Source organism: Phallusia mammillata, chromosome 5 (assembly GCF_965637545.1).
Source record: "Phallusia mammillata chromosome 5, kaPhaMamm4.hap1.1, whole genome shotgun sequence".
NCBI classification, from domain to species: Eukaryota; Metazoa; Chordata; class Ascidiacea; order Phlebobranchia; family Ascidiidae; genus Phallusia; species Phallusia mammillata.
In genome coordinates, this window is record NC_137256.1 from 15,008,877 (window position 1) to 15,029,077 (window position 20,201).

Genomic DNA, 20,201 nt, shown 5'->3' on the forward strand with positions numbered 1-20,201 from the left:
CATTAATTCTGTCTCCCCAGGGTCTTTGCCTTACGTAAATTAAACTGTACTTACTGTTAGCTTTGATTTGCAATGGCCCAAAGCAGCAAAAATGTCAAGTAATCGTTCATTTGAGAGAAATAGATTGTTTATCACTATGGAATGAACTGAAGGAGAGATTTTATTTTCTCTTAAAGCAGAGCATAATTCAGCACACTGGTCTTCAGTTAGTTTTAAATTGGTAATTGAAATTTCTCTTTCACTCTGCAAAAGATGGAAAAATGTTTAAAATTACAAACACTTTATTTCAGAAAACATGAGTGCTGCTGTTAAATCATGTTGAATACCTTCAGCAAATCTGAGATTGGTAAATTAGGAACATCAGAGGAAATGTTTTCTTCAAAACCTCTTCCTTCTGTGCTGCTGTCACTAAAACAAGATATGCTGTAATGTATTGTTGTGTTAATGTACAAAATACCATTTACCTTAAAGAGGAAGTATCAGAAGTTCTACTAGAAACTGCAAAGAAAATACATAGTTGTTTAACTACTTTTTTAATTTTTGATATAATAGAGAAGTGGTTCTCAACAAGGGCCCATGGCCCACCAGGGGGACTTCTGAGGGGCCACAGGTGTAGGCTCACTATAAACATCCACCAAAAGTCAGTGAGACATTTTCTTTTGTAATGGTCAGAAATAAGCATGTGTTGCAAATGATTTAATTTCCCAAGTTGTTCAACTATTTCCCACACTATTTGTTAATATTGAGGTTTATTGTTAGCAAAAAGAAACAGATCGATAATTTACTTTACAATGGGCCTACCATATTTCCATCTCCAAAAAGGAGGACACATTGCTAAAATAACATGAAAAAATACTTAAGGCCACCAAAAAAATAAAAGCTTCGGAAATTAGACAGTATACAATAGTTTGGATAAGGTTTAACGCAGTGGTTCCCAACCGAGGAGGATTTTTTTTATTTTTTTATTTTATGAGTTCAGGGGAGGAATTTCATAAAAACTGTAAAAAAATTACATTGGAAATGTTACAGAATATTTTTGTATCTACAATATTATGTCCATTATAATTTGGACCCAGTTCACATTTGGAACCAGTTGTAACGGATTCTGAAATGGACATCCCTAATTATAACGTCTATTTCAAATTGCTATAATTTTTATGTTATATTTGTTTTTCTTCTTATAGGGCAGTGGATCTCAAACTTTTTTGACCGCGACCCAAATCTGAGTTTTATGAATATCTCACGACCCAAGCCTCAAACATCACAAAATTTAAATATTCTTATTAACGAGCCAAACTGCAATTTCGAGGCCACGCCGTCGCCGCATAGGAGTCTGCCCATGTCTAAATGGCTGCAGGCTTAACGAGGTCGATTCGTTTGACAACACTGCATAACAAAACACACATTGTGGCTTTGCAGCACCATGATCATTGATAGAAGTGAATCCCAAATCTAAAAAGTTTCCTTGTATGAATACTTAATAATCCTTAAACGCTAACTGTTACATCTCCACGTCTAGTTTCGCAAGATTACCTTGTCCTTTTATTCCCCGTGCTATGACGTTACAATCGCTATGTGCGTAACAGTAAAATTGAAAGGCTATTGTCGGTATGTTGTAATGATTGGTTCATTTACTGAACAACGTGTCAAATGAGGTGACTTTACTACTACATTAAGAAAATTCGTTTGTGTTTACTTAATACAGTAATAGTTCGTTTGGGCAGAATGGAATCACCGCAGCGCGACCCATTTTTTGACCCTGCGCGACCCATGTTTGGGTCGCGACCCATACTTTGAGAACCAATGTTATAGGGAGTAATGAATACTTCGAAAATGGGCAAAGGGAGGAATGTAACAAAAAAGGTTGGGAACCACTGGTTTACTGTTTATCACATCACAACACTAAAATATGCTTGCATTTTCAAAAAATGTAAAACCTGTATTCTTTAAAAAATGAGCTGAAGATGTATTTGGCTGTTTTCAAAGGCATAAATGTCACATATGTATTTGATAAATCAGAAATTCCTTAAAAAGGAGGACATTCGGGCATTTTTTCTTGTCCTCGGAGGACAACTGGGTTTTTGTTAAAAAGGAGGACATGTCCTCCAAAAAGAGGACGCAGGGTAGGCCTGCTTTACAATTTAGTTGAGTTTGCTACATACGTTTTTGGTAGAGGGCCAAAGGTCTTTGGGGGTTATTTACAGGAGACCATGAGACCTGAAAGTTACTTTTAGGGGGCCACAATACATGAAAGGTTCAGAACCACTGCAATAGACCAAGCAAACAGCATATCTCTGGTTTTAACAGTGCCAATCAATCAGTTAAACCATCTTTAAAAAAAACTGTCAAATTCTGCATTATAACTGCAATGGAAAACAGCATTACTCTGATGATATTGGATTGTTGCTTCATCAACAGTTTCAGGCAACTCATTTTCGGTGTTGTTTCCATTGTTTTTTGGTTGTTTTCCACTTTCTAAATCACTGTTAGTTAAACTTGTTACACTACTGACTGAAGATGATTCTCCATCACTCGAAAATGTAGTGGAATATTTATCTGCATCAAACATGAAACAACTTTTCTTCACATGTTCTACTCGAGATTAGTAACATACTAACCTTCATTTTGATTAGAGTTGGGAACCTCATTTGAATCATCTGAAGAACTGCCTAAAAATTATCACATGCAATAAATGTATAGTCAAAATAAAAACATCACACAGGAGAGCTGACTTTTTATCAACTGTCTTCTTCTCCTTCGCATGTTTTTTGAATTTCTTGAGTTTGAAGGCACATGTGGATTATATTGCTGAACTGGTTTGACCTTACCTTGAGACACTATACACCTATAAGGAAGGAGTTAGTCAACTTATGCAGCATTGTTTAGTAAGGTCAACATTTGTTATCTGTAAGATCAGCCGTATAATTACAAATTGTCTGGAAAACAAAAACTATGGTGAGGACTAGGGTTGGCCAGATAACCCTGCATTGGCGCTGATACCCAGTGCTATGCATGATAGCGGTACTCTCAAAACGGATCTGTTTATAAATCAATAAAATATGCTTTACTCTGATAATTTCTGCCACAATATTGAAATATTGAGACAAGTTTTTGACTCAATCCACATTGCAACACAATTTCTGCATCTGGTTAGGATGTTTGCTCTGAGAACTTAAGACCGATTTGCAGAATCAGTAAGTTTAACGCTGATTCAGTTTTTAATATTTGTTTTAGGGTAAAAATGAATGTTTAAAAGCAAAAGTGATTAACTTGCAAAATATAGCCTTTAATCTGCCTTGTTAAGTTATTGTGCCTCAACTTAGGTCACAATCAAGTTCCGCTTCAGAATGGTGCAAACCTAAACAACAGAAACTAAAAGTGCTTACAAGCAACCATCTTGAGTTTTTTAATGTTGGTCCGAGACAGTTATCCACAAAAACAGTCTGTGCTGATACAATATGTACAAGCCCTAATTAGAAAATGAATAAAATTTTAAAATGAATAATGCTTTTTAACATGTTGACACTAAGTATCAGGTATCAGATCGCAGTACTTTTTGTGTAAAATTTACTGCTATCAGATTATAAACTGGGTATCGGGCCAACCCTAGTTAGGACAGATTGTTTAAAAGATTTTTAAAGCACAAACTGTGCTAACATTTTAGTTACACAATTTTCATAAAGTCAGGTGTACAGATTTGATCATACTTGTAACAAGGATGGGCCCCATGAACCTTAATGAAACCAAAATAGCTTGATTTTGAACCCAGTTTAAATCCAGTTTTGTGCTTGTATTCACAGCATGTGCTTAACCTCTCTGCCTGAATTCCATTCAAAAAAAAGGTCAAGGAAAATGGAAATCCACGATGTCTTTGTGACATGATTGTGAATGTTTCTGCATAAAATTAGTAAGGTATTCTATGATGCAAAGATACTATAACTGACAAGGCATATTATGGAAGTGGAATGGTGATAGATGGTATAAACCGGGGGTGGGGAACCTGCGGCCTGCCAAGAGACCAAGGTTCTACAATCTTACTTGTGTTGCAAAAGAACAATTATTTGCGCATAATCGAATTTCCTAAACTCGTCTGTGATGTCACAAGCTGCTCTTAGATTGATATTGATAAACAAGCGAGTTTCTATGTTACTAAAATCCTGAATGTTGTAGTGAGGGTGGAAATGTAGTGACGGATTTTATTTAGCTTGGACCGTAAGTCCAATAGAACATTTTGTAAGTCAAAAAGTTTGAATGCCACTGTCCTTGGCCTGAGAAATAGTCTGTGCGGCCTGAACGAGTGTCGATAAGCCGTTTGGCAGCCTTCACAAACAAAAAGGTTCCCCAACCCTGGTATAAACCATTTGATAAATGGTATATTTAGTAAAAACTTAACCAAACGTATTTGCTACATCCAACTAAAACATTTGCAACAGCAAAAAATTTTTTTAATCTAGTTACAATTATAAATCATTTTATTTCAAAACAACTCTTTTTAGATGTTTTTTTACAACTTAAAACTATGGAACAAATCAAGAGACTATTTAAAAAAATTAAGCATAAATTTATAAAGTAATATAAGAAATCAATTCACTCAATTGCCAGCACACAATAACCACATCATGATTCACAAACACTACTACATTTCTTCAAACATACAGCTGATACCTGGTGTTACCATCATACCACTCGGTGATTTTTTCATTCAATACAAAAAAACACATGCTTAATCTTGAGTAACATTGTTTCAATAGCATAAGCTAACTCAGGTGTTGTGGCGAATTATGCATGATCTATGACATGCTCAAAATGCCTGTAGTCACTTCACCTGTTTAAATTATATATTTTGCCCAACTATGCATATATAATGCACCAGCGTAAAAATCCTAAAATGTAGTCTATAATCAGAAAATCGTGCCCTTGATCTGAATATTTAATAAACCAGAATATGGATTTCCATGTAAAGATCCCACAGTCCAATGTTTTTCCCAAAACATAAGGATTGAGATTTCTGGCAGAAGGGGATCAAGATTTTATCAGAAGATGCTGCAACTTTTTAAAAAGTGTCATGAATATATTTTCTTTTAAACAAAGTTGCAGGATTGCATCATTCTACCACAGTTGAAAGTATGATGTAATGTAGTGCAGTTGGTGACAAGAGATAGGCTGTATTGACTAGTGTAGCCACCCAACACCACTGCAGTTTGTTGGGATTAACAGGCTAATAAGCCATGCCTCACCCTTTCCATCTAATGCCACAACTGGGCATAAACCACAGAGGAAACTGCCTCATAATGGCCAAGCAACTGTTTAGGAACTAAAGTACTGTTGGCTCAATGTCACAGTATTTTTACTTCTCACACCCTAATAAAAGTGTCTTCGGCATTTAAACATTACACCTGCTTTAAAACAAACATGACAACAAAGGAGGGAGAAAGCAAAGACTGCATAAAAAGAGGCAATTCTATCTAATCAATAACAGTTTAGCTAAACTATGGTTGTGTATGATATATTGAAGAGTGTATATGCTATGCTAATCATTCTTGAAACAATTCAGCATCAAGATCAATCAGATTTGTCTGTGCTACACATGTGTCACTGAAGGTTGATCACTTCAAAATGACTCAAAATCTTTGCATTCTATTGTCGCTGATTACATGTTACCACTAGATTGTTATAGTAGCTGACTTTTGTATCGAAGTAACATTTATTTTAAGTTGTTCTGGCCACTATTGAGTTATTTACAATATAATGCACCAAGTACTTATGTATCACCAAGTACTTATGTATCACCAAGTATTCTTGCATCTTGTCTGCATGAGCATGTCATGTACATATGATAGCCTACCCACAAAACTTTTGTTTACTTTCATAGAATAATTGTCCATTTGTAAGTTTTTCAGTCTGGATTTAGAGACCCCAAAAAAAACAAATAAAATACAACAAAATGTAAAAAAAACATATTTCACCTCCAGATAGAATTTTACCATTGTATACACAAAGGTTTTCTCCACCACAATGCTGCTGGTAAACAGCAATATCATCCCTAGGATCTTCTTTCTCACAATCTAACTGTACAATTTGTCCCAAGTATTTAAAAGTAATCAAGCACTTGGATTGGGGATGATTACGATGAATCATTGGAGGTTCATGCCGATGTAGACTTCTTGAAAGCTGCAATATAACTAAAGGTATGGCTTTTCTATATATATTTCAAAGTCTTGGCAAATTACCACATACACTTTTTGCCATGCTTACATCCAATAACTACAAAAAGAATGGGTTCACACATGCGTAATGCGATTTGGTAACAGTACAAATTAGTAGATAGCATTAGCCCAAACTTTAAAACTTTTTGTCTACATTATTTTTAATTTAGAACAACAGAAAAAAATAATTCGAATCCTGAGTACATTTTAGCTTAAACCAGTGTATGTGTGTCTGTAGGTAAACATCTTAAAGTTACAAAAAGCTTTCAAATACTTTGCAATGCACCAATCAAGCAAGTACAAACAATCTGCTGATGGGTATTAATAACTACAATCGTTTAACATTTTCTCACATGGGGTCTTTTGGTATACTGCTGTGTCAACTGAGGTCGAAATTACAAAAAACAAACTTTATATGCATATCATTTACATTTATAAAGTACAGAAAATAATTACAGTGTTTGAATTGCTTCTTTTTGTTGCACCAAAGAAATAAAATACATAACACAGTAAAAATTAGAAAAAAAGAAAAATAATATGTGTCCATATTTAAGTGTGGATGACAAAAATGATGATTTTTAAGTAAACTTACAGTGCTAGATTTTGCCCTTAACTGGTGAGGTTTTTGAGATTTCATCTTTGGGGAGCGTCCATTTGTACACTTTTGTTGTGATTTAGCCTGTTTATTTTGTCCAGACAAAACTTGGCGTGAAGCAGGGTCTAACACAGGAACATTGTAAGGACTTACACCACTACCTAAGTCAAAATTGCCGAGGTTGTGTGTAAAAGATCGCAAAGCTTCTTGATCAAGCTGCAAAATATTAATGTGACTTATTGTTTTACTATAAAACGGTTTTGTTCTGAGATAAGTAAAATTGCTGACACCTGACTCAAATGCTGATTGTCAATCTCCACTTTTGGATAAACAGTTTTTATTCTTGATGACCGAGTGTTGTATGGAGCATCATTTGGTACAAGAGGACTTGCCAAGTTTGGTGTAGTCTAATACATTAAGCATGGTTAAACATAACTGACTAACAAAATGTAGAATATTTTTGAGTTTTTTTTTTAAATCTTGAAACTAGAAAGGTGACTTTCCTACATATTTCCAATTTATATTTAATTTATAAGTCATTTTTACTAACTTAGTGTACACATCATTTGACCTACACATATTATTATATTGTTTTTATGTGTAAAAGCAAATGGGTCCACACACACCTGTTTATGCTAATCGGCCACAGCACAAAGATGATGTGAATATTTTTATATCCTTGAGCACAACTTAGTAGAGAGCATTAACCCAAACTCAAAAGGTTTTGACCATATTCTTTTTGCATCATTATATTGTCATATATTTACAAAAGTGACAAAATGGGTAACAAACACATCCAATGCTCTGAGAATTTAATCTCTAGACCTTGATATTACTGTCCATCAAGACCAATTTTGAAACAGTTAAAAATTTTCCTAAAACCCCCTTTTAGATACTAAACATTAAAAAGCGATGTTGCAGCAAAGGTTTATGCTACAAATTGTTCTTCACTTAAAATAGTTTCACAAAATGATACCCATTGACCTGTAGTAGCCTCACACGGTATGGCAGCCAAATGGGCCTTTTCATGACCTTTCACATTTTTTAACCATATAGCATTTCTGTGCAAAAAAACAGCATCTAATCACTGAAAAGATGAAATCACTTCCTTGGGACTTCTGTCTGTCCAGTGTTCACATATATTGTGTACATATTATAGGCTGTAAAGGTAACTACTGGGCAGGTTGAGCTAAAATTTAAATACAAAATAAGAAATCCACTACAAATAACTGTTTAAAATTAGGGCTTGTCACAGTAGGGCTTGTATTTCTGACCCAAAGGACTGGTACATCTAAAAACAAATATTTTACGGTTTAAAAGGTGAAAATGGGCGCACTTAACTAAAAGATACAAAATACTATAGATCACTTTACAATGCACCAACCGACAAAGCATGAAACTTCTGAATTATATTCTTCAATAAGTTGAGCTGTTTTAAAAAAATCATGTTTGGGGTCTTTGGGTGAACTGCTGGGTTAATGGGGTCAAACTTCAGGAGGATTAAATTTGGATAACTAACTAGAAAGGTATCTTAGCACATATTGCCGTTGCACATACACTATGACTTATTTCTTAACATATATAAATATTACACTTATTTTATATTCAGTCCGATAGCAGAAACTCATGGGCCCCAGGCATGCAAAATTGTAAATAATGCATTTTACGAAACAACTACTATGATAAATTTTGGTGCAATGAGGTTAAACAGGACAACAAAAAAGTCTGCAGAAAAAATCATTCTGTAGGAGGTACAAACTACACATGTTGCATTCAATTCAGCCATTGTTTGCAAAATTTAGCCATTTTAGGGGTTAGCGGGGCTACATGGTGCAATTTAACAATCAACACCTCAAGCTGGCAAATTGTACAAAAATCTTATGAAATTCAGACATGGTTTAAAAAGTTCACCTTTTTACGGGGCTAGTGGGGTAAAAATTGGGGTTACAGGGTGAAACACGACAATCACCACCTATAAATGGCAATAAGAACAAACTGGTCAAATTCAATTCAATTCGGATATTGTTTAAAACTAGAAAGGTAGCTTTCTGATATAGTTCCATTTTACATATTCTACATCAGGGCTTCCTTTGTGTGAACGTACTTTCCAATTTAACCTTTTTCTCAAAAATATAATACTACTCACTGTGAAAGCGGCATAGCGCATAAGATTTCACGTTAAACAACTCTATGTCACAAACAAACTGCGATTGTCGCGCCACAACAGTATTTGTACTAGTTGTAAACTCTTGGTGCTGGAACTCTCTTTGTTAGCTTTATTTAGTCTTTGCGTAGCTACAAAATGGATAGTTTTCTTCATTGTGGTTTTCTCGCAATATTATACGGTGGTCTGCCAAAAATACAAATTTTTTAAGTGGGCCGCGAGCTGGAAAAGGTTAGGAAGCACTGTTCTACATGATATTTACAATTTTACTATACACATCATTTGATATATGATTGTTTTTGCAAACAAAAACGAATGGCTTCCCACACGCGTGTTTGTGCGGATTTACGGATAACAAATGTTGCAGTTATTTTTAGATTCTTGAGGACAAATTATGAGAAAGCGTTACCCCAACTTTCAAAACGTTTTGTCCGTATTCATTTTGCATCATTATTGTCATATAATTGTTCTTCAGTAGCTTATTCTGGTGTAGCCGCCGAACAACCGTTTAAAGATCTTTTAACAATGTTTTTAACAGCATGTAGTCCTTAGTAATTAATAATAACGTTTCTCCCAATCTATATTTATCTTACATATTGTTTCTGGAGTATATGTGTAAAAACTAAAAAAGCTTTGTTTCGACATAAAAATCATTCTCATCTGTGTTCTCCGTTTCCTACAAGTTGACCTTCAGTCGTCATAAGGCGGCCAACTTGTCAATGCCTGTTTGATGACTTTTTATTGCATCTTTGGAAAACATGCAGTTTTTTACCTTAATGTTAATCAACAACGTTTGCCTGAAATGTACAATACCGAAGTATCGTTTTAATCACTTCTAAGGTATATAACCTTCGCCAAAACTGAAAATACGCATGCTAACTTCCACATAGCATTACTGCGCTGATATCTTCAATCATCAAAATAGAATGCCTCGTGAAACGCCTGTCCAGGCATCAAGCAGCGATCTCCCGCTGTGAATTAAATTGCCGCAGTTGTAAACCAGTGAATTACTCTCTTGGGGTTTCCAGTGTACACATTTTATGGGCTGTAATGATAACTATTTGGCTATTGAGCCAAAATTTTGAACACTAACTGAGTAACCCACAGCAAACATTTTTTTTAATTTAGCAAATATAACAGGCTTGCATTTCTGACCTAAGAAAAAAACAAAACCAATTATTTCGGGGTTAAAAGGGTGCACAATGGAATCCAATAAAAAGTTAGAAAATTATTTAAAATATCTTGCACCACCAACAAAGCATGAAACTCCTAGATCATGTACTTTGGTCAGTACAGCTGTTTTTAAAATTTTACGTTTTGGGGGCCTGTGGGTGAACCCTTGGGTCTTTCGGCGTCAAACTTCAGGACAAAATATGGATAAATAACTAACATCTGTCAAAACAGAAAAAAATACGGATAAAAACAATATGAATATTTACCCATTTTAGGGGGCTCGTTGGGTAATTATTGGGGCTGCAGGGTGAAACACAACAATCTACACCATGGGCGCAACTAGGGGGCAGGTTCGTCGGCATGCCAGGTCCCTTTTCTATCGGCGTTATTGCGCATAACGGCTCTCGTACAGCTCCGAAAACACGTTCGTTCACATCAAAGCTAAAAATAACTTTCAAGTAACTGGACAAGGCGCCAGTACAGCAGTAAATCGCTTCATCGGCATGTATTGCAATGGTGAACACGAAGTTTCTGCGATGTATTTATACAACAACCTAAATAACCGCAACAATGACCTTTGTTGGAACTTGAAAACGTATTTACATGTAAACACACAAAAATAAAATGTTTATCGGCATGGAGCTTCAGCCAAAAATCCTTCAACAACTTGTTTGTAATTTACGTGTCAGTTCCTGGTCCGCTATCAGAAACAGACTTTTGAAAACACGACGTTATTTTCCTCATTTTCTTAGATGGACAAGACATTATTAACGAATTTACTTGGTTTCCACTCCAACTTGATGCCTCTGACGTAAATATGCACAAGGAATAAACAAGAGAAACTTACACATAATATGGTACAGCACTAGCAGACAGATTGAAAGATTAACGTGTAAACACCCAGTCGAACGAGTTTATTTGTTACAAAACAATGCCTTAGTTTAAAACGTCAATATACTATCACAATGGGCTTTGTGACTTACAAGTGTTACTTTTTCACGGTATTCGAAGCCGTACAATCCAAGGACGAAACCCAGTTTTTTTTAGATTATTAGTGGAAAAGCGCGTCAGACCATTCGACCAATCTATGATACGCACTTAGCAATACAATCGTTTTTGGGAAAGTGGTATTGGTAATTCGTTGCCTGCCCTCTCCCCCAATTTTCCGCTAGTTGCGCCACTGATCTACACCTATAAATGGCAAAATGAACAAAGTGACCAAATTTTATCCAATTCAGACATAGTTTAAAAAAATCACACATTTTAGGGGGCAAGTGAGGTAAATATTGGGGTTACAAGGTAAAACACAACAATCTACAGATAATTATGGCAAAATGAAACAACTGTCCAAATTTCAACCAATTCAGGCATTGTTTACAAATTTACCTATTTTAGGGGGCTAATGGGGTAAATATTGGGGTCATAGGCATCAATTTTAAATTATTTGCAAAATGTTGGGGGAAAGCTTTTCAGGTTTTAGAAACATCCATCAGCTGTTACCTACTAAACATGTTGTCGAAATGAGATGTTTGTGCCAATAGAAAGTACTTATGTAAGACCCACAATTTTGGGAACACAAAGAGGTTACGTTAACTGCTCCGTTGTCTTGGCAACCGCACAATCTAGGTTATGACCCTTATTTGGTTAACTGTAACAAAATAAAGCTTGTAGATGTAGCAAACTTCCAAACAGTCAGATCGGGAAGTTGCGAGAGGATTCAAGTACATGTTGTTCAAGATGTTTATTTACATTGTATGTGAAGATTTTTATAAGAACTCAACATTCAACAGAAAGTGTCGTCTTTGGCATGTTTGCGTTTTGGCTGAAAAAATGCCTACATATTAGTTTGACAAGTCATTCCTGCAGTTAACATACACCAAATATAAGATGCCTCAACAACCAGCCTGTACTGGAGATAAAACAATTAACAATCACATAACAATGCCGATTGTTACTGCAACCACTGTTACATTGCATAACAAACCAAGCCGGTTTCAACTACTTTACGGCATAGGGGTGTATGCGGTCTCTCTGGCATTACTATATTTTGAACAAAAAAACAGGGGAGACAATATAAATGTTGTCACCCCTGGTTTTTAGGATGGGAGACATGTCACCGCGATCACTCTCCTAAATCAAAGCCTATGATTGGGGTTATCAAGTCAACCGAAGTAGATGACACATCTACATGACCATATCTAGCATCTGTAAAAGTTTGATCCAAATCCACCACAGATTTCATGCCAAAAATGCTCAAAAACAGAGAGAAATCAATATGCGCCCCCTTTAGAGAAAGAGACCCATAACAAACATGTGTGTATATTGAATAGGTCTTGACCGAAATGCAAGGAACAAATTAGTTTTTGACAAAAACAATATATGTCCCTGGGAAGGGACCGATAACTGGTAATGAGTTGTTAGGTAGTACCAGAGGTTTTTCATCTTGCTTCTGTTTAGAGTGGATATCCTTTTGTTTCTTCCTTGGTGTAAGCAAAGGCAAAACATCTTCATCGCCACGTAGTGCTCTGTCAGCCTGAAAAGCCTTGTTTTATGAAAACTTATACACAGTGTATATAATGGGACTGTTCATCAAGTCTGTATGTTTGATTCTTTTAAATAATATTGCATTGTACAAGACTATTGCACTGCAGAAGTGCTCATTTTCACTTCCCCAGCTAAAACAAAGTGTCGCTCAACTAAGACTATGAAGCAGTAGTTTCTTTATTTTGCCAAGAACAGAAAGGACTCTTAAGTCTATGGTGGTTTAATTCTGCATTGGGAAGTTTCTCTTATAAATGTGCTAGGCCTCTTGCATAATATAAATGTCAAATGGCCTGTTGTTTCTTGCCTGTTCCGGTTTCTAGCTCAAAATGATGTGTTAAGCGATAAAGCGTGTAAGCATGACCGAACCTGCAATAACAAGGCCGAACCTGGCCAAACTAACTTTGGCACATTCTACATCAAAAGGGCGCTAAGGCGAGCTGCATCAGATCCTATTATACCCTGTTATCCACCTGACAAAAAGACTAATTAATTGATTTTTGCAAAAAAATTGACTGAGATTGTGATGTTACTTTTTAGCCTACTCAGCAAAATGCAGCGGCAAGATTAGCATGACTTTCACATAATCAAGGTACGATCGTTGCTTCAAAAATTAAACCAGCAACAACTACTAATGCAGTGGTTTTCAACCTTTTTCATACCATGACCCATTTTAACAACCAAATGTAACTTCCCTATGAAAACAACAAAGGAGAAAAAGCTAACCCTTTGAAAAAAACATTTTTTTTACAACACCATAATAAACTCCCACTTTGGGCAAAAAGAATGGGTCCAAGCTTGCTTGTCAGTTCTGTTTTCATACTGAAAGTATCCTGTTACAACACAGCCCGCACAGTGCTTTGGCACTTGCATTGAATTATCTTCTGTATAGTGACATCATATAGCATTTGTTCTGTATTGTAATCGCAACAATGGAATACAAAATATGTTTAAATCAAATGGTTTAACTGTTTTATTGCCTTCAAATGGTTCCATTTTGTTATTGTTGATAAACATTTACTTTTTTCCACCTGTTAAGTCGTGCAAGGTCGCAAATAGAAGACATAAAGTATGCCAAGCATTGGCACATTACCGATTATGTAAACCTAAACAACACAGTTTGATTACCTGTGATCTAACATTTATAACAACCATTACCTGTTTAATGGGTCATAAACATAAACAATATAACAGTAAATGTTTTTAACTATTTGTTTTACATTTAACATGGCTCAGATGTCAATACAGTTTGACACTTCAAATTTAGTGCACTCGCGCAAAAAAATAAAATCAGCGTCTTTGCCAGAACATCAGTTTCGTAATATTACCACACTGAACTGTTCATTTAAACGTTTGTTATATCACTATTGGTGTTAGATAATCCAACAAAAAAGAATTAATGCACATGGCTTTAAGATAGCGACTTCTTGTTATCGCTCAGCGATAAATGGAATGTCTGTTTAATCTCCCAATAACTTTTCAAAAAGTGGGGGTTCCGGTAATATTTGGATGTAATTAATTCAAGAGCAATTATATTTAGTCATTCTAATATTGCCCAGCTATTCTGATTTTTTAGTGCAATATTTATCTTAAAAACTTTATAGTTATTAGTTACTCTTCTTTTTACATTAATTGACAGTCCAACAAAAGTCCAGTTAAATTATTAAACTGGTGCTTCCGGGGGGGGGGGGCAAGTAGACATGCACAATATTAAAAAGGATGGCCTATAAGGTTGTGCACAGATTGGTTAATTTGATTATCATATCATCATTTTCCATTTGAAAAACTAGGTCTGTGCGACTTTCACATAAAGATTAATAATCCTGTTAATCGCATATGTCTTTAAAAATCGATGCATTATCCGATTTTTGCGATAAATCGAATGCGATTAACCAGACAATTTTTTTAACAAACAATGGGTGACGGTTTGGGATTTTTGATTGTGATGCAACTAAACAGATTATGCGATTAACCGGATTCGTCTGTACCACTAACTGCAAATGCGACATCGTTATTTCAAAGAGTAGAAACATTGCCTATTGGCGTTTAAGATTTCAGCATATTATATGTGGTTTTTATAACCTAAAGAGCTTGTAAACATACAAACAAATATTTGGGGGGGTATGTACAGTGAAGCCAACTAAAAGTTGTAAAATGCTTTAAAACACTTTGCAATTAAAAAACTATTGAAGTATAAAACTCCTGACCGAACAGGTAGAATTATTAAGTGCCATACAGAAACTGGACAAAAATAACCTGTAAACCCTTCAGGAAAGAGAGTCCACAAAAAACAGAATTGGCCCATTGCCAAAATAATGTGAAGCTAACATATGGGTAAAAGGTACCTACCCTTACTCTCCATACTCTTTCAAACTTTCCAATTTCTTCAAGTTGCTTCTTCACTTGCATTTGCCTGTGCCGCTGAAAATAACTTACATTTTAAATTAAAAAAAAATTAATGTAGTGTGTACACAAACTACTAATGTCAACAATGACAAACCATCAAAACATAAAACTTCCATGCCATTGATAAATAGCAGTTTTTAAAATGTATACATTGTGCAGGACTGAGCTTCAGATTGCCATGTAATAAACAGATGGTGAAAACAAAATGTTCCACATAAGAACTGATTAAGTTTAAGTCATTTAAAAGTTCACCATAAATAACAACTGCTATGCCAATCAGTGTTGTTAACCAACCTCCATATCCAATGCTTTGTGGACAATAGCTTGAGCCAGTAAATCTCTCACATGACGTTGATGTTCTTTTCTTGCATTGTTTAATCGGAAAACTTTTTCAGATACAACTTCTCCTCGTCGTGTAATCTATGGAATATTTATACAAACTGTCTTTTCATGAAACTATTCGGATCAACTACCGTCACACTATTACAAGATGCAATCGTACATAGTGATAACACTTATTTGTATTGTGCATTGTGATTTGATACACAGCAGGTTATCATTTTAATCCCTAATGCATGTTTGCATATTTATTCAGGTGTGACAACATTAAAAGCTTTGAAGATCAATATTGATATGCAAATGTACCAAAAGAGCTTTGAGTTGTCTAGATTATCATTTTTTTGTTTACAGCCACCAGAAATTAATATTTCACAGGAAAACAATAAATTAAACTCTACACAAATTCAAATTTTTTTTAAACAAAATCCTTGGTAAATATCATGTTGCCTATTCTATTTTGCCAACTGTACGTTACTACGAATTTTGTTTGAATGCATCAGTTATGAAAGACAAGTGGTCAAGTCTAGGCCAGCTATTCTATTTTAACATAATCAACACAATGTAACAGTTACAAATTTTGACATAAATTTAACCTATTATCAAGCTGGCATTTAAAAAAATCTTTGACATGAAAAAATGTCAAAAAAGTGAATTTGTTTAGATTCCAGTCATAAACTGTTTACCGCACCAGACCACTTTTAATAAGATGCTTTTTCATTCGACTGTTGTTGAAGAAGGATGTCAAATTTGGATCTGAGAGGCTTTCATAGCCAGCAAGTGGACTGTAAACATAAAATAATATTTACCAGTTTGTTTTAACCTAAGACCTGGTGCTTGACAGTTAATCTTAAACTTTGTCTTTCAAAAAAATATATTTGAAAATTTTGCAAAACAGTACAACAAGTCACTAAATTTCTTCCAAGGTGCAAATGAATCCTGAAAATAGCAGTCAAGAATTTTGCAATGAAAAATGTTTGGTATCTTACTATTTTTCACTTTTCATAAACAGGCCTAAACAGTGCATCGTAGAAAATGACTGTAATATCTGCTTCAAGACAAGTCTAACTACAAAACGAGAGGTTTGGGATGAATCTGAAAGATTGACTAAAAACCAGAAAAAAAACTAAAAAAACTGGCCTTTCTATAATTTATACACACTACATTATATTTAATGATTAATTATCCCTACACCCAGGTTTTTTTTAAGGTTTGGTTTGGGTGACCGCTAAGAAGTTTTAAGAGACCGCAAGTGTTTCATTTAAATACCAAAAACTGTAGTTGTAGTTGCAAGTCCAAATTTTGGGAAACCACTGGAGAAATTTTTAGGCCGCAGGTTCCCCACCTCTGTTCTATACCCTATTTACCTAATTACTATACACATTATTTGATCTACACATATGGGTCCCCACATGTGTGTTTGTGTACGGTAAATAAATGTTGCGGTTATTTTCAGATTCTTAAGGACAAATTATTAGAAAGTATTAACCCAACTTTAAAGGATACATAACAAATTGTTTTTCATTTAACTTTGTTTTGCAAAACAAGTACCATTGACCTGTAGTAACCTCTCACTGTGCAGACACCAAGACCGCTTGACCTTTTGACACCGTTTTCAATAGCACCCTTAGTGTTCAACAATAACGTTTTGACCAATTTATGCATGACTAAATTATTGAATCTTGAATTGATTTGTCAAAATAAAGAAGCTATGTTATGACGAAAAATCGTTCTTTAATTGTGTTCGTAATTCCTAAGTGCGGCCAAACTAACAATAAGAATTTAAAGACCATTTATCGCGGCTTTTGAAAAAGTCAAGATTATTTTTTCATCTTTATGTTGATCAACAATGTTTTGCTTGACATATCCGAAGCATGTTTACTGAGTTTAAAACGTAAAACGCCTGTCCAACATCAAGCAAAACCTCCCGTTCTGCACTAAAACGCCTTATTGTAAACCAGTGCAAAATTCCTTTGGGACTTCCATCTGCCTGACAGTGTACAGATATTATGAACTGCAAAGGGTATTATTTGGCCGATAAAGTCAACATTTTAAATACTTAACGAGCAACCTACTGCAAACAATCGTTTAAAATTTCAGCACAGTAGGGCTTGTATTTCTGGCCTAAAACTAAAACCGATTATTTCGGGGTTTAATGGGTGACAATGGGTATATCTAATGAAAAGTTACAAAAATCTTTAAAACACCTTACATTGCACCAACCAATGAAGCACGAAACTCCTAGACTATGTGCATGAGACAGTACAGGCATTTCAATAAAATATGTTTTGGGGGCCTGTATGTGTACAAATGGGGCATTTGGGATCAAACTTCAGAAGGATCAAATTTGGATCAATAGCTAACATCTGTGTAAATTTAAATAAATTCGAAGCACTCTTTCTTGACCAAACAAGTGTTATAAACCAGCTTTAGACAGAAACGATTATTTCAGGGTTTAAGGGGACCCATAAAAATGGTTGCTGCACAATTGACCGAAAATTGAATTCCAAACAAAGAGACACAGCTAGATTGGCACATGTCGAATGTCCATTACATTGCAAAACCTTTGCCAGTGGTTTTAGTATTGTATGCTACAAGGGGTAAATTATAGTTTCAGTGAATACACTCTTACCTAGGATCTATGTGGCTCATTGTCGATGAGTGGGTAAACCAATCACCTAAAACAACGAAAGTTGCATCCACATCAATTGTCATTTAAAAAAAAAAAACTTACCTGCTAAAAACTTAACTACACTTGAAAGTAGACTTATAAGTTTGGCTAATGTTTAAAAGGCGAAGTGAACAAACTTATTCAGTTAAATCAAGGGGCAGGAAAAACAAAAAAATAATGTGTAACCATGTAGATATAGATAAGTTTTAAATGTAATCTCAAATAGTTAGTAACATTTTTGGTTGAAGTAAAACAAATTAAGAACATATCAGGAAAGATTTCTCTGTAGTAAATTTCCTTTTTATTTGCATAAAGTCACACACAATCTGTTAATCATTTTTTGTGGCATTATTACCCAGACCCTTACAAAACATTTTTCGCAATAACTCATCTTACAAATCTATGCACAATCAGTAAAGGTGTAATGGCAGGGGTGTCCAACGCATGGCATCCATGCCAAATGTGGCACGCAGAGCATTTAAAAATGCCACACAAGCTTTTGCAAACATTCCAACAGTAAACATTAGGACTTTTTTTATATTAATTGTTCATGGCCTATATTCTTACTTAAAATTAACATGCAGTGATTAAGTTACACAACCCACTAATAAGAATAATACAAAAGCCCTGTTGCAAACTATTTGTATTTTTTGTCGCATGAACAGAATAAAAGATTTCTGGAGTACCATAAACAAGTTTACTTGCATTTGATGACATTTTTTTCTAAACATTTAATAGGGTTCTACATATTGGTCAAATATTAGGATTAAGCCCCAACCGTTTAAAAAAAATTAAAAGAGAATAAAAAAAGATATATTTTGAAACAAAATTGGCATGACAGTATTTTCGAGTTGGACACTCCTGTGTTATGGTCAGTGGCGCAACTAACAGAAAATTGGGGGAGGGGGGGGGAACGGGCAAGGAACTACCAATACGACTTTCCCAAAAACGATTGTATTGCTAAGTGCTTATCATAGATTGGTTGAATGGTCCGACACGCTTTTCCACTAATAATCTAAAAAAGAACTGGGATTCGTCCTTGGATTGTACGGCTTCAAATGCCACAAAGTCACAAAGCCCATTGTGATCGTATATTGACGTTTTAAACTAAGCATTGTTTCGTAACAATTAAACTCATTCAACTGGGTGTTTACACATTAATCTTTCAATCTGTCTGCTAGTGCTGTGCCATACTATGTGTAAGTTTCTCGTAATCATTCCTTGTTCATATTTACGTCAGAGGCATCAAGTTAGAGTGGAAACCAAGTAAATTTGTTAATAATTTGTTAAAAAATATCTTGTCCATCTAAGAAAATGAGGAAAATAACGTCGTGTTTTCAAAAGTCTGTTTCGGATAGCGGACCAGGAACTGACACGTAAATTACAAACAAGTTGTTGAAGGATTTTTGGCTGAAGCTCCAAGCCGATAAACATTTTGTTTTTGTGTGTTTACATGTAAATACGTTTTCAAGTTCCAACAAAGGCCGTTGTGGCGGTTATTTAGGCTGTTGTATAAATACATCGCAGAAGCTTCGTGTTCACCATTGCAATACATGCCGATGAAGCGATTTACTGCTGTACTGGCGCCTTGTCCAGTTATTTGAAAGTTATTTTTAGCTTTGATGCGAACGAACGTGTTTTCGGAGCTGTACGAGAGCCGTTATACGCAATAACGCCGATAGAAAAGGGACCTGGCATGCCGACGAACCTGCCCCCTAGTTGCGCCCATGGTTATGGTGTTCCCACTAGCATGATACTTGTTAAAACCAAACATAAACCAGCGTAAGATAAACAATAGAACTACGACATGATCCGGTCAAATGGATTTAGGTGCTTGACCTTTTATACAAATAAAATAGGTTAATTGCAGCACAATTAATCAGGAAATCACATGATTGTTTTTACAAGTACAAGTAAAAACAAATGGGTCCCTATACACATGTTTGTGCGATTTAGTTACTTACGGTATAAAAATGGTGAGATTACTTTTAAAGTCTTGGAGACAAATTATTAGAAAGCATTATCCCAAACTTTAAAAAGTTTTATCCATATTCATTTTGCATCATTATTGTCATATAATTTCAAAAGTAGTAAAAAAGAGAAATAAAT

At 35.0% G+C, this 20,201-nt stretch overlaps 1 protein-coding gene across 4 annotated transcripts in view; it reads right to left on the reverse strand.

Moving 5' to 3' along the window:
- LOC145228806 (uncharacterized) overlaps positions 1-20,201 on the reverse strand; it is a 29,686-nt gene that overhangs the window by 8,649 nt on the left and 836 nt on the right. The window contains exons 1-16 of one of the 4 annotated variants that reach the window (XM_080093992.1): positions 20,057-20,191; positions 18,054-18,099; positions 16,113-16,206; positions 15,380-15,505; positions 15,029-15,100; positions 12,567-12,671; positions 7,092-7,208; positions 6,799-7,017; positions 5,967-6,171; positions 3,708-3,894; positions 2,733-2,845; positions 2,619-2,669; positions 2,386-2,556; positions 465-498; positions 327-408; positions 55-243 (exon numbers count right to left, since the gene is read on the reverse strand). In XM_080093992.1, the coding sequence (XP_079950118.1) occupies positions 55-243; positions 327-408; positions 465-498; positions 2,386-2,556; positions 2,619-2,669; positions 2,733-2,845; positions 3,708-3,894; positions 5,967-6,171; positions 6,799-7,017; positions 7,092-7,208; positions 12,567-12,671; positions 15,029-15,100; positions 15,380-15,505; positions 16,113-16,206; positions 18,054-18,073 (1,785 nt within the window). In that variant the 5' untranslated portion in view covers positions 18,074-18,099; positions 20,057-20,191. Of the gene's footprint in view, positions 1-54; positions 244-326; positions 409-464; positions 499-2,385; positions 2,557-2,618; positions 2,670-2,732; positions 2,846-3,707; positions 3,895-5,966; positions 6,172-6,798; positions 7,018-7,091; positions 7,209-12,566; positions 12,672-15,028; positions 15,101-15,379; positions 15,506-16,112; positions 16,207-18,053; positions 18,100-18,155; positions 20,029-20,056; positions 20,192-20,201 lie in introns of those variants that run through there. The other 3 variants (XM_080093991.1, XM_080093990.1, XM_080093993.1) reach the window with 3 other exon arrangements.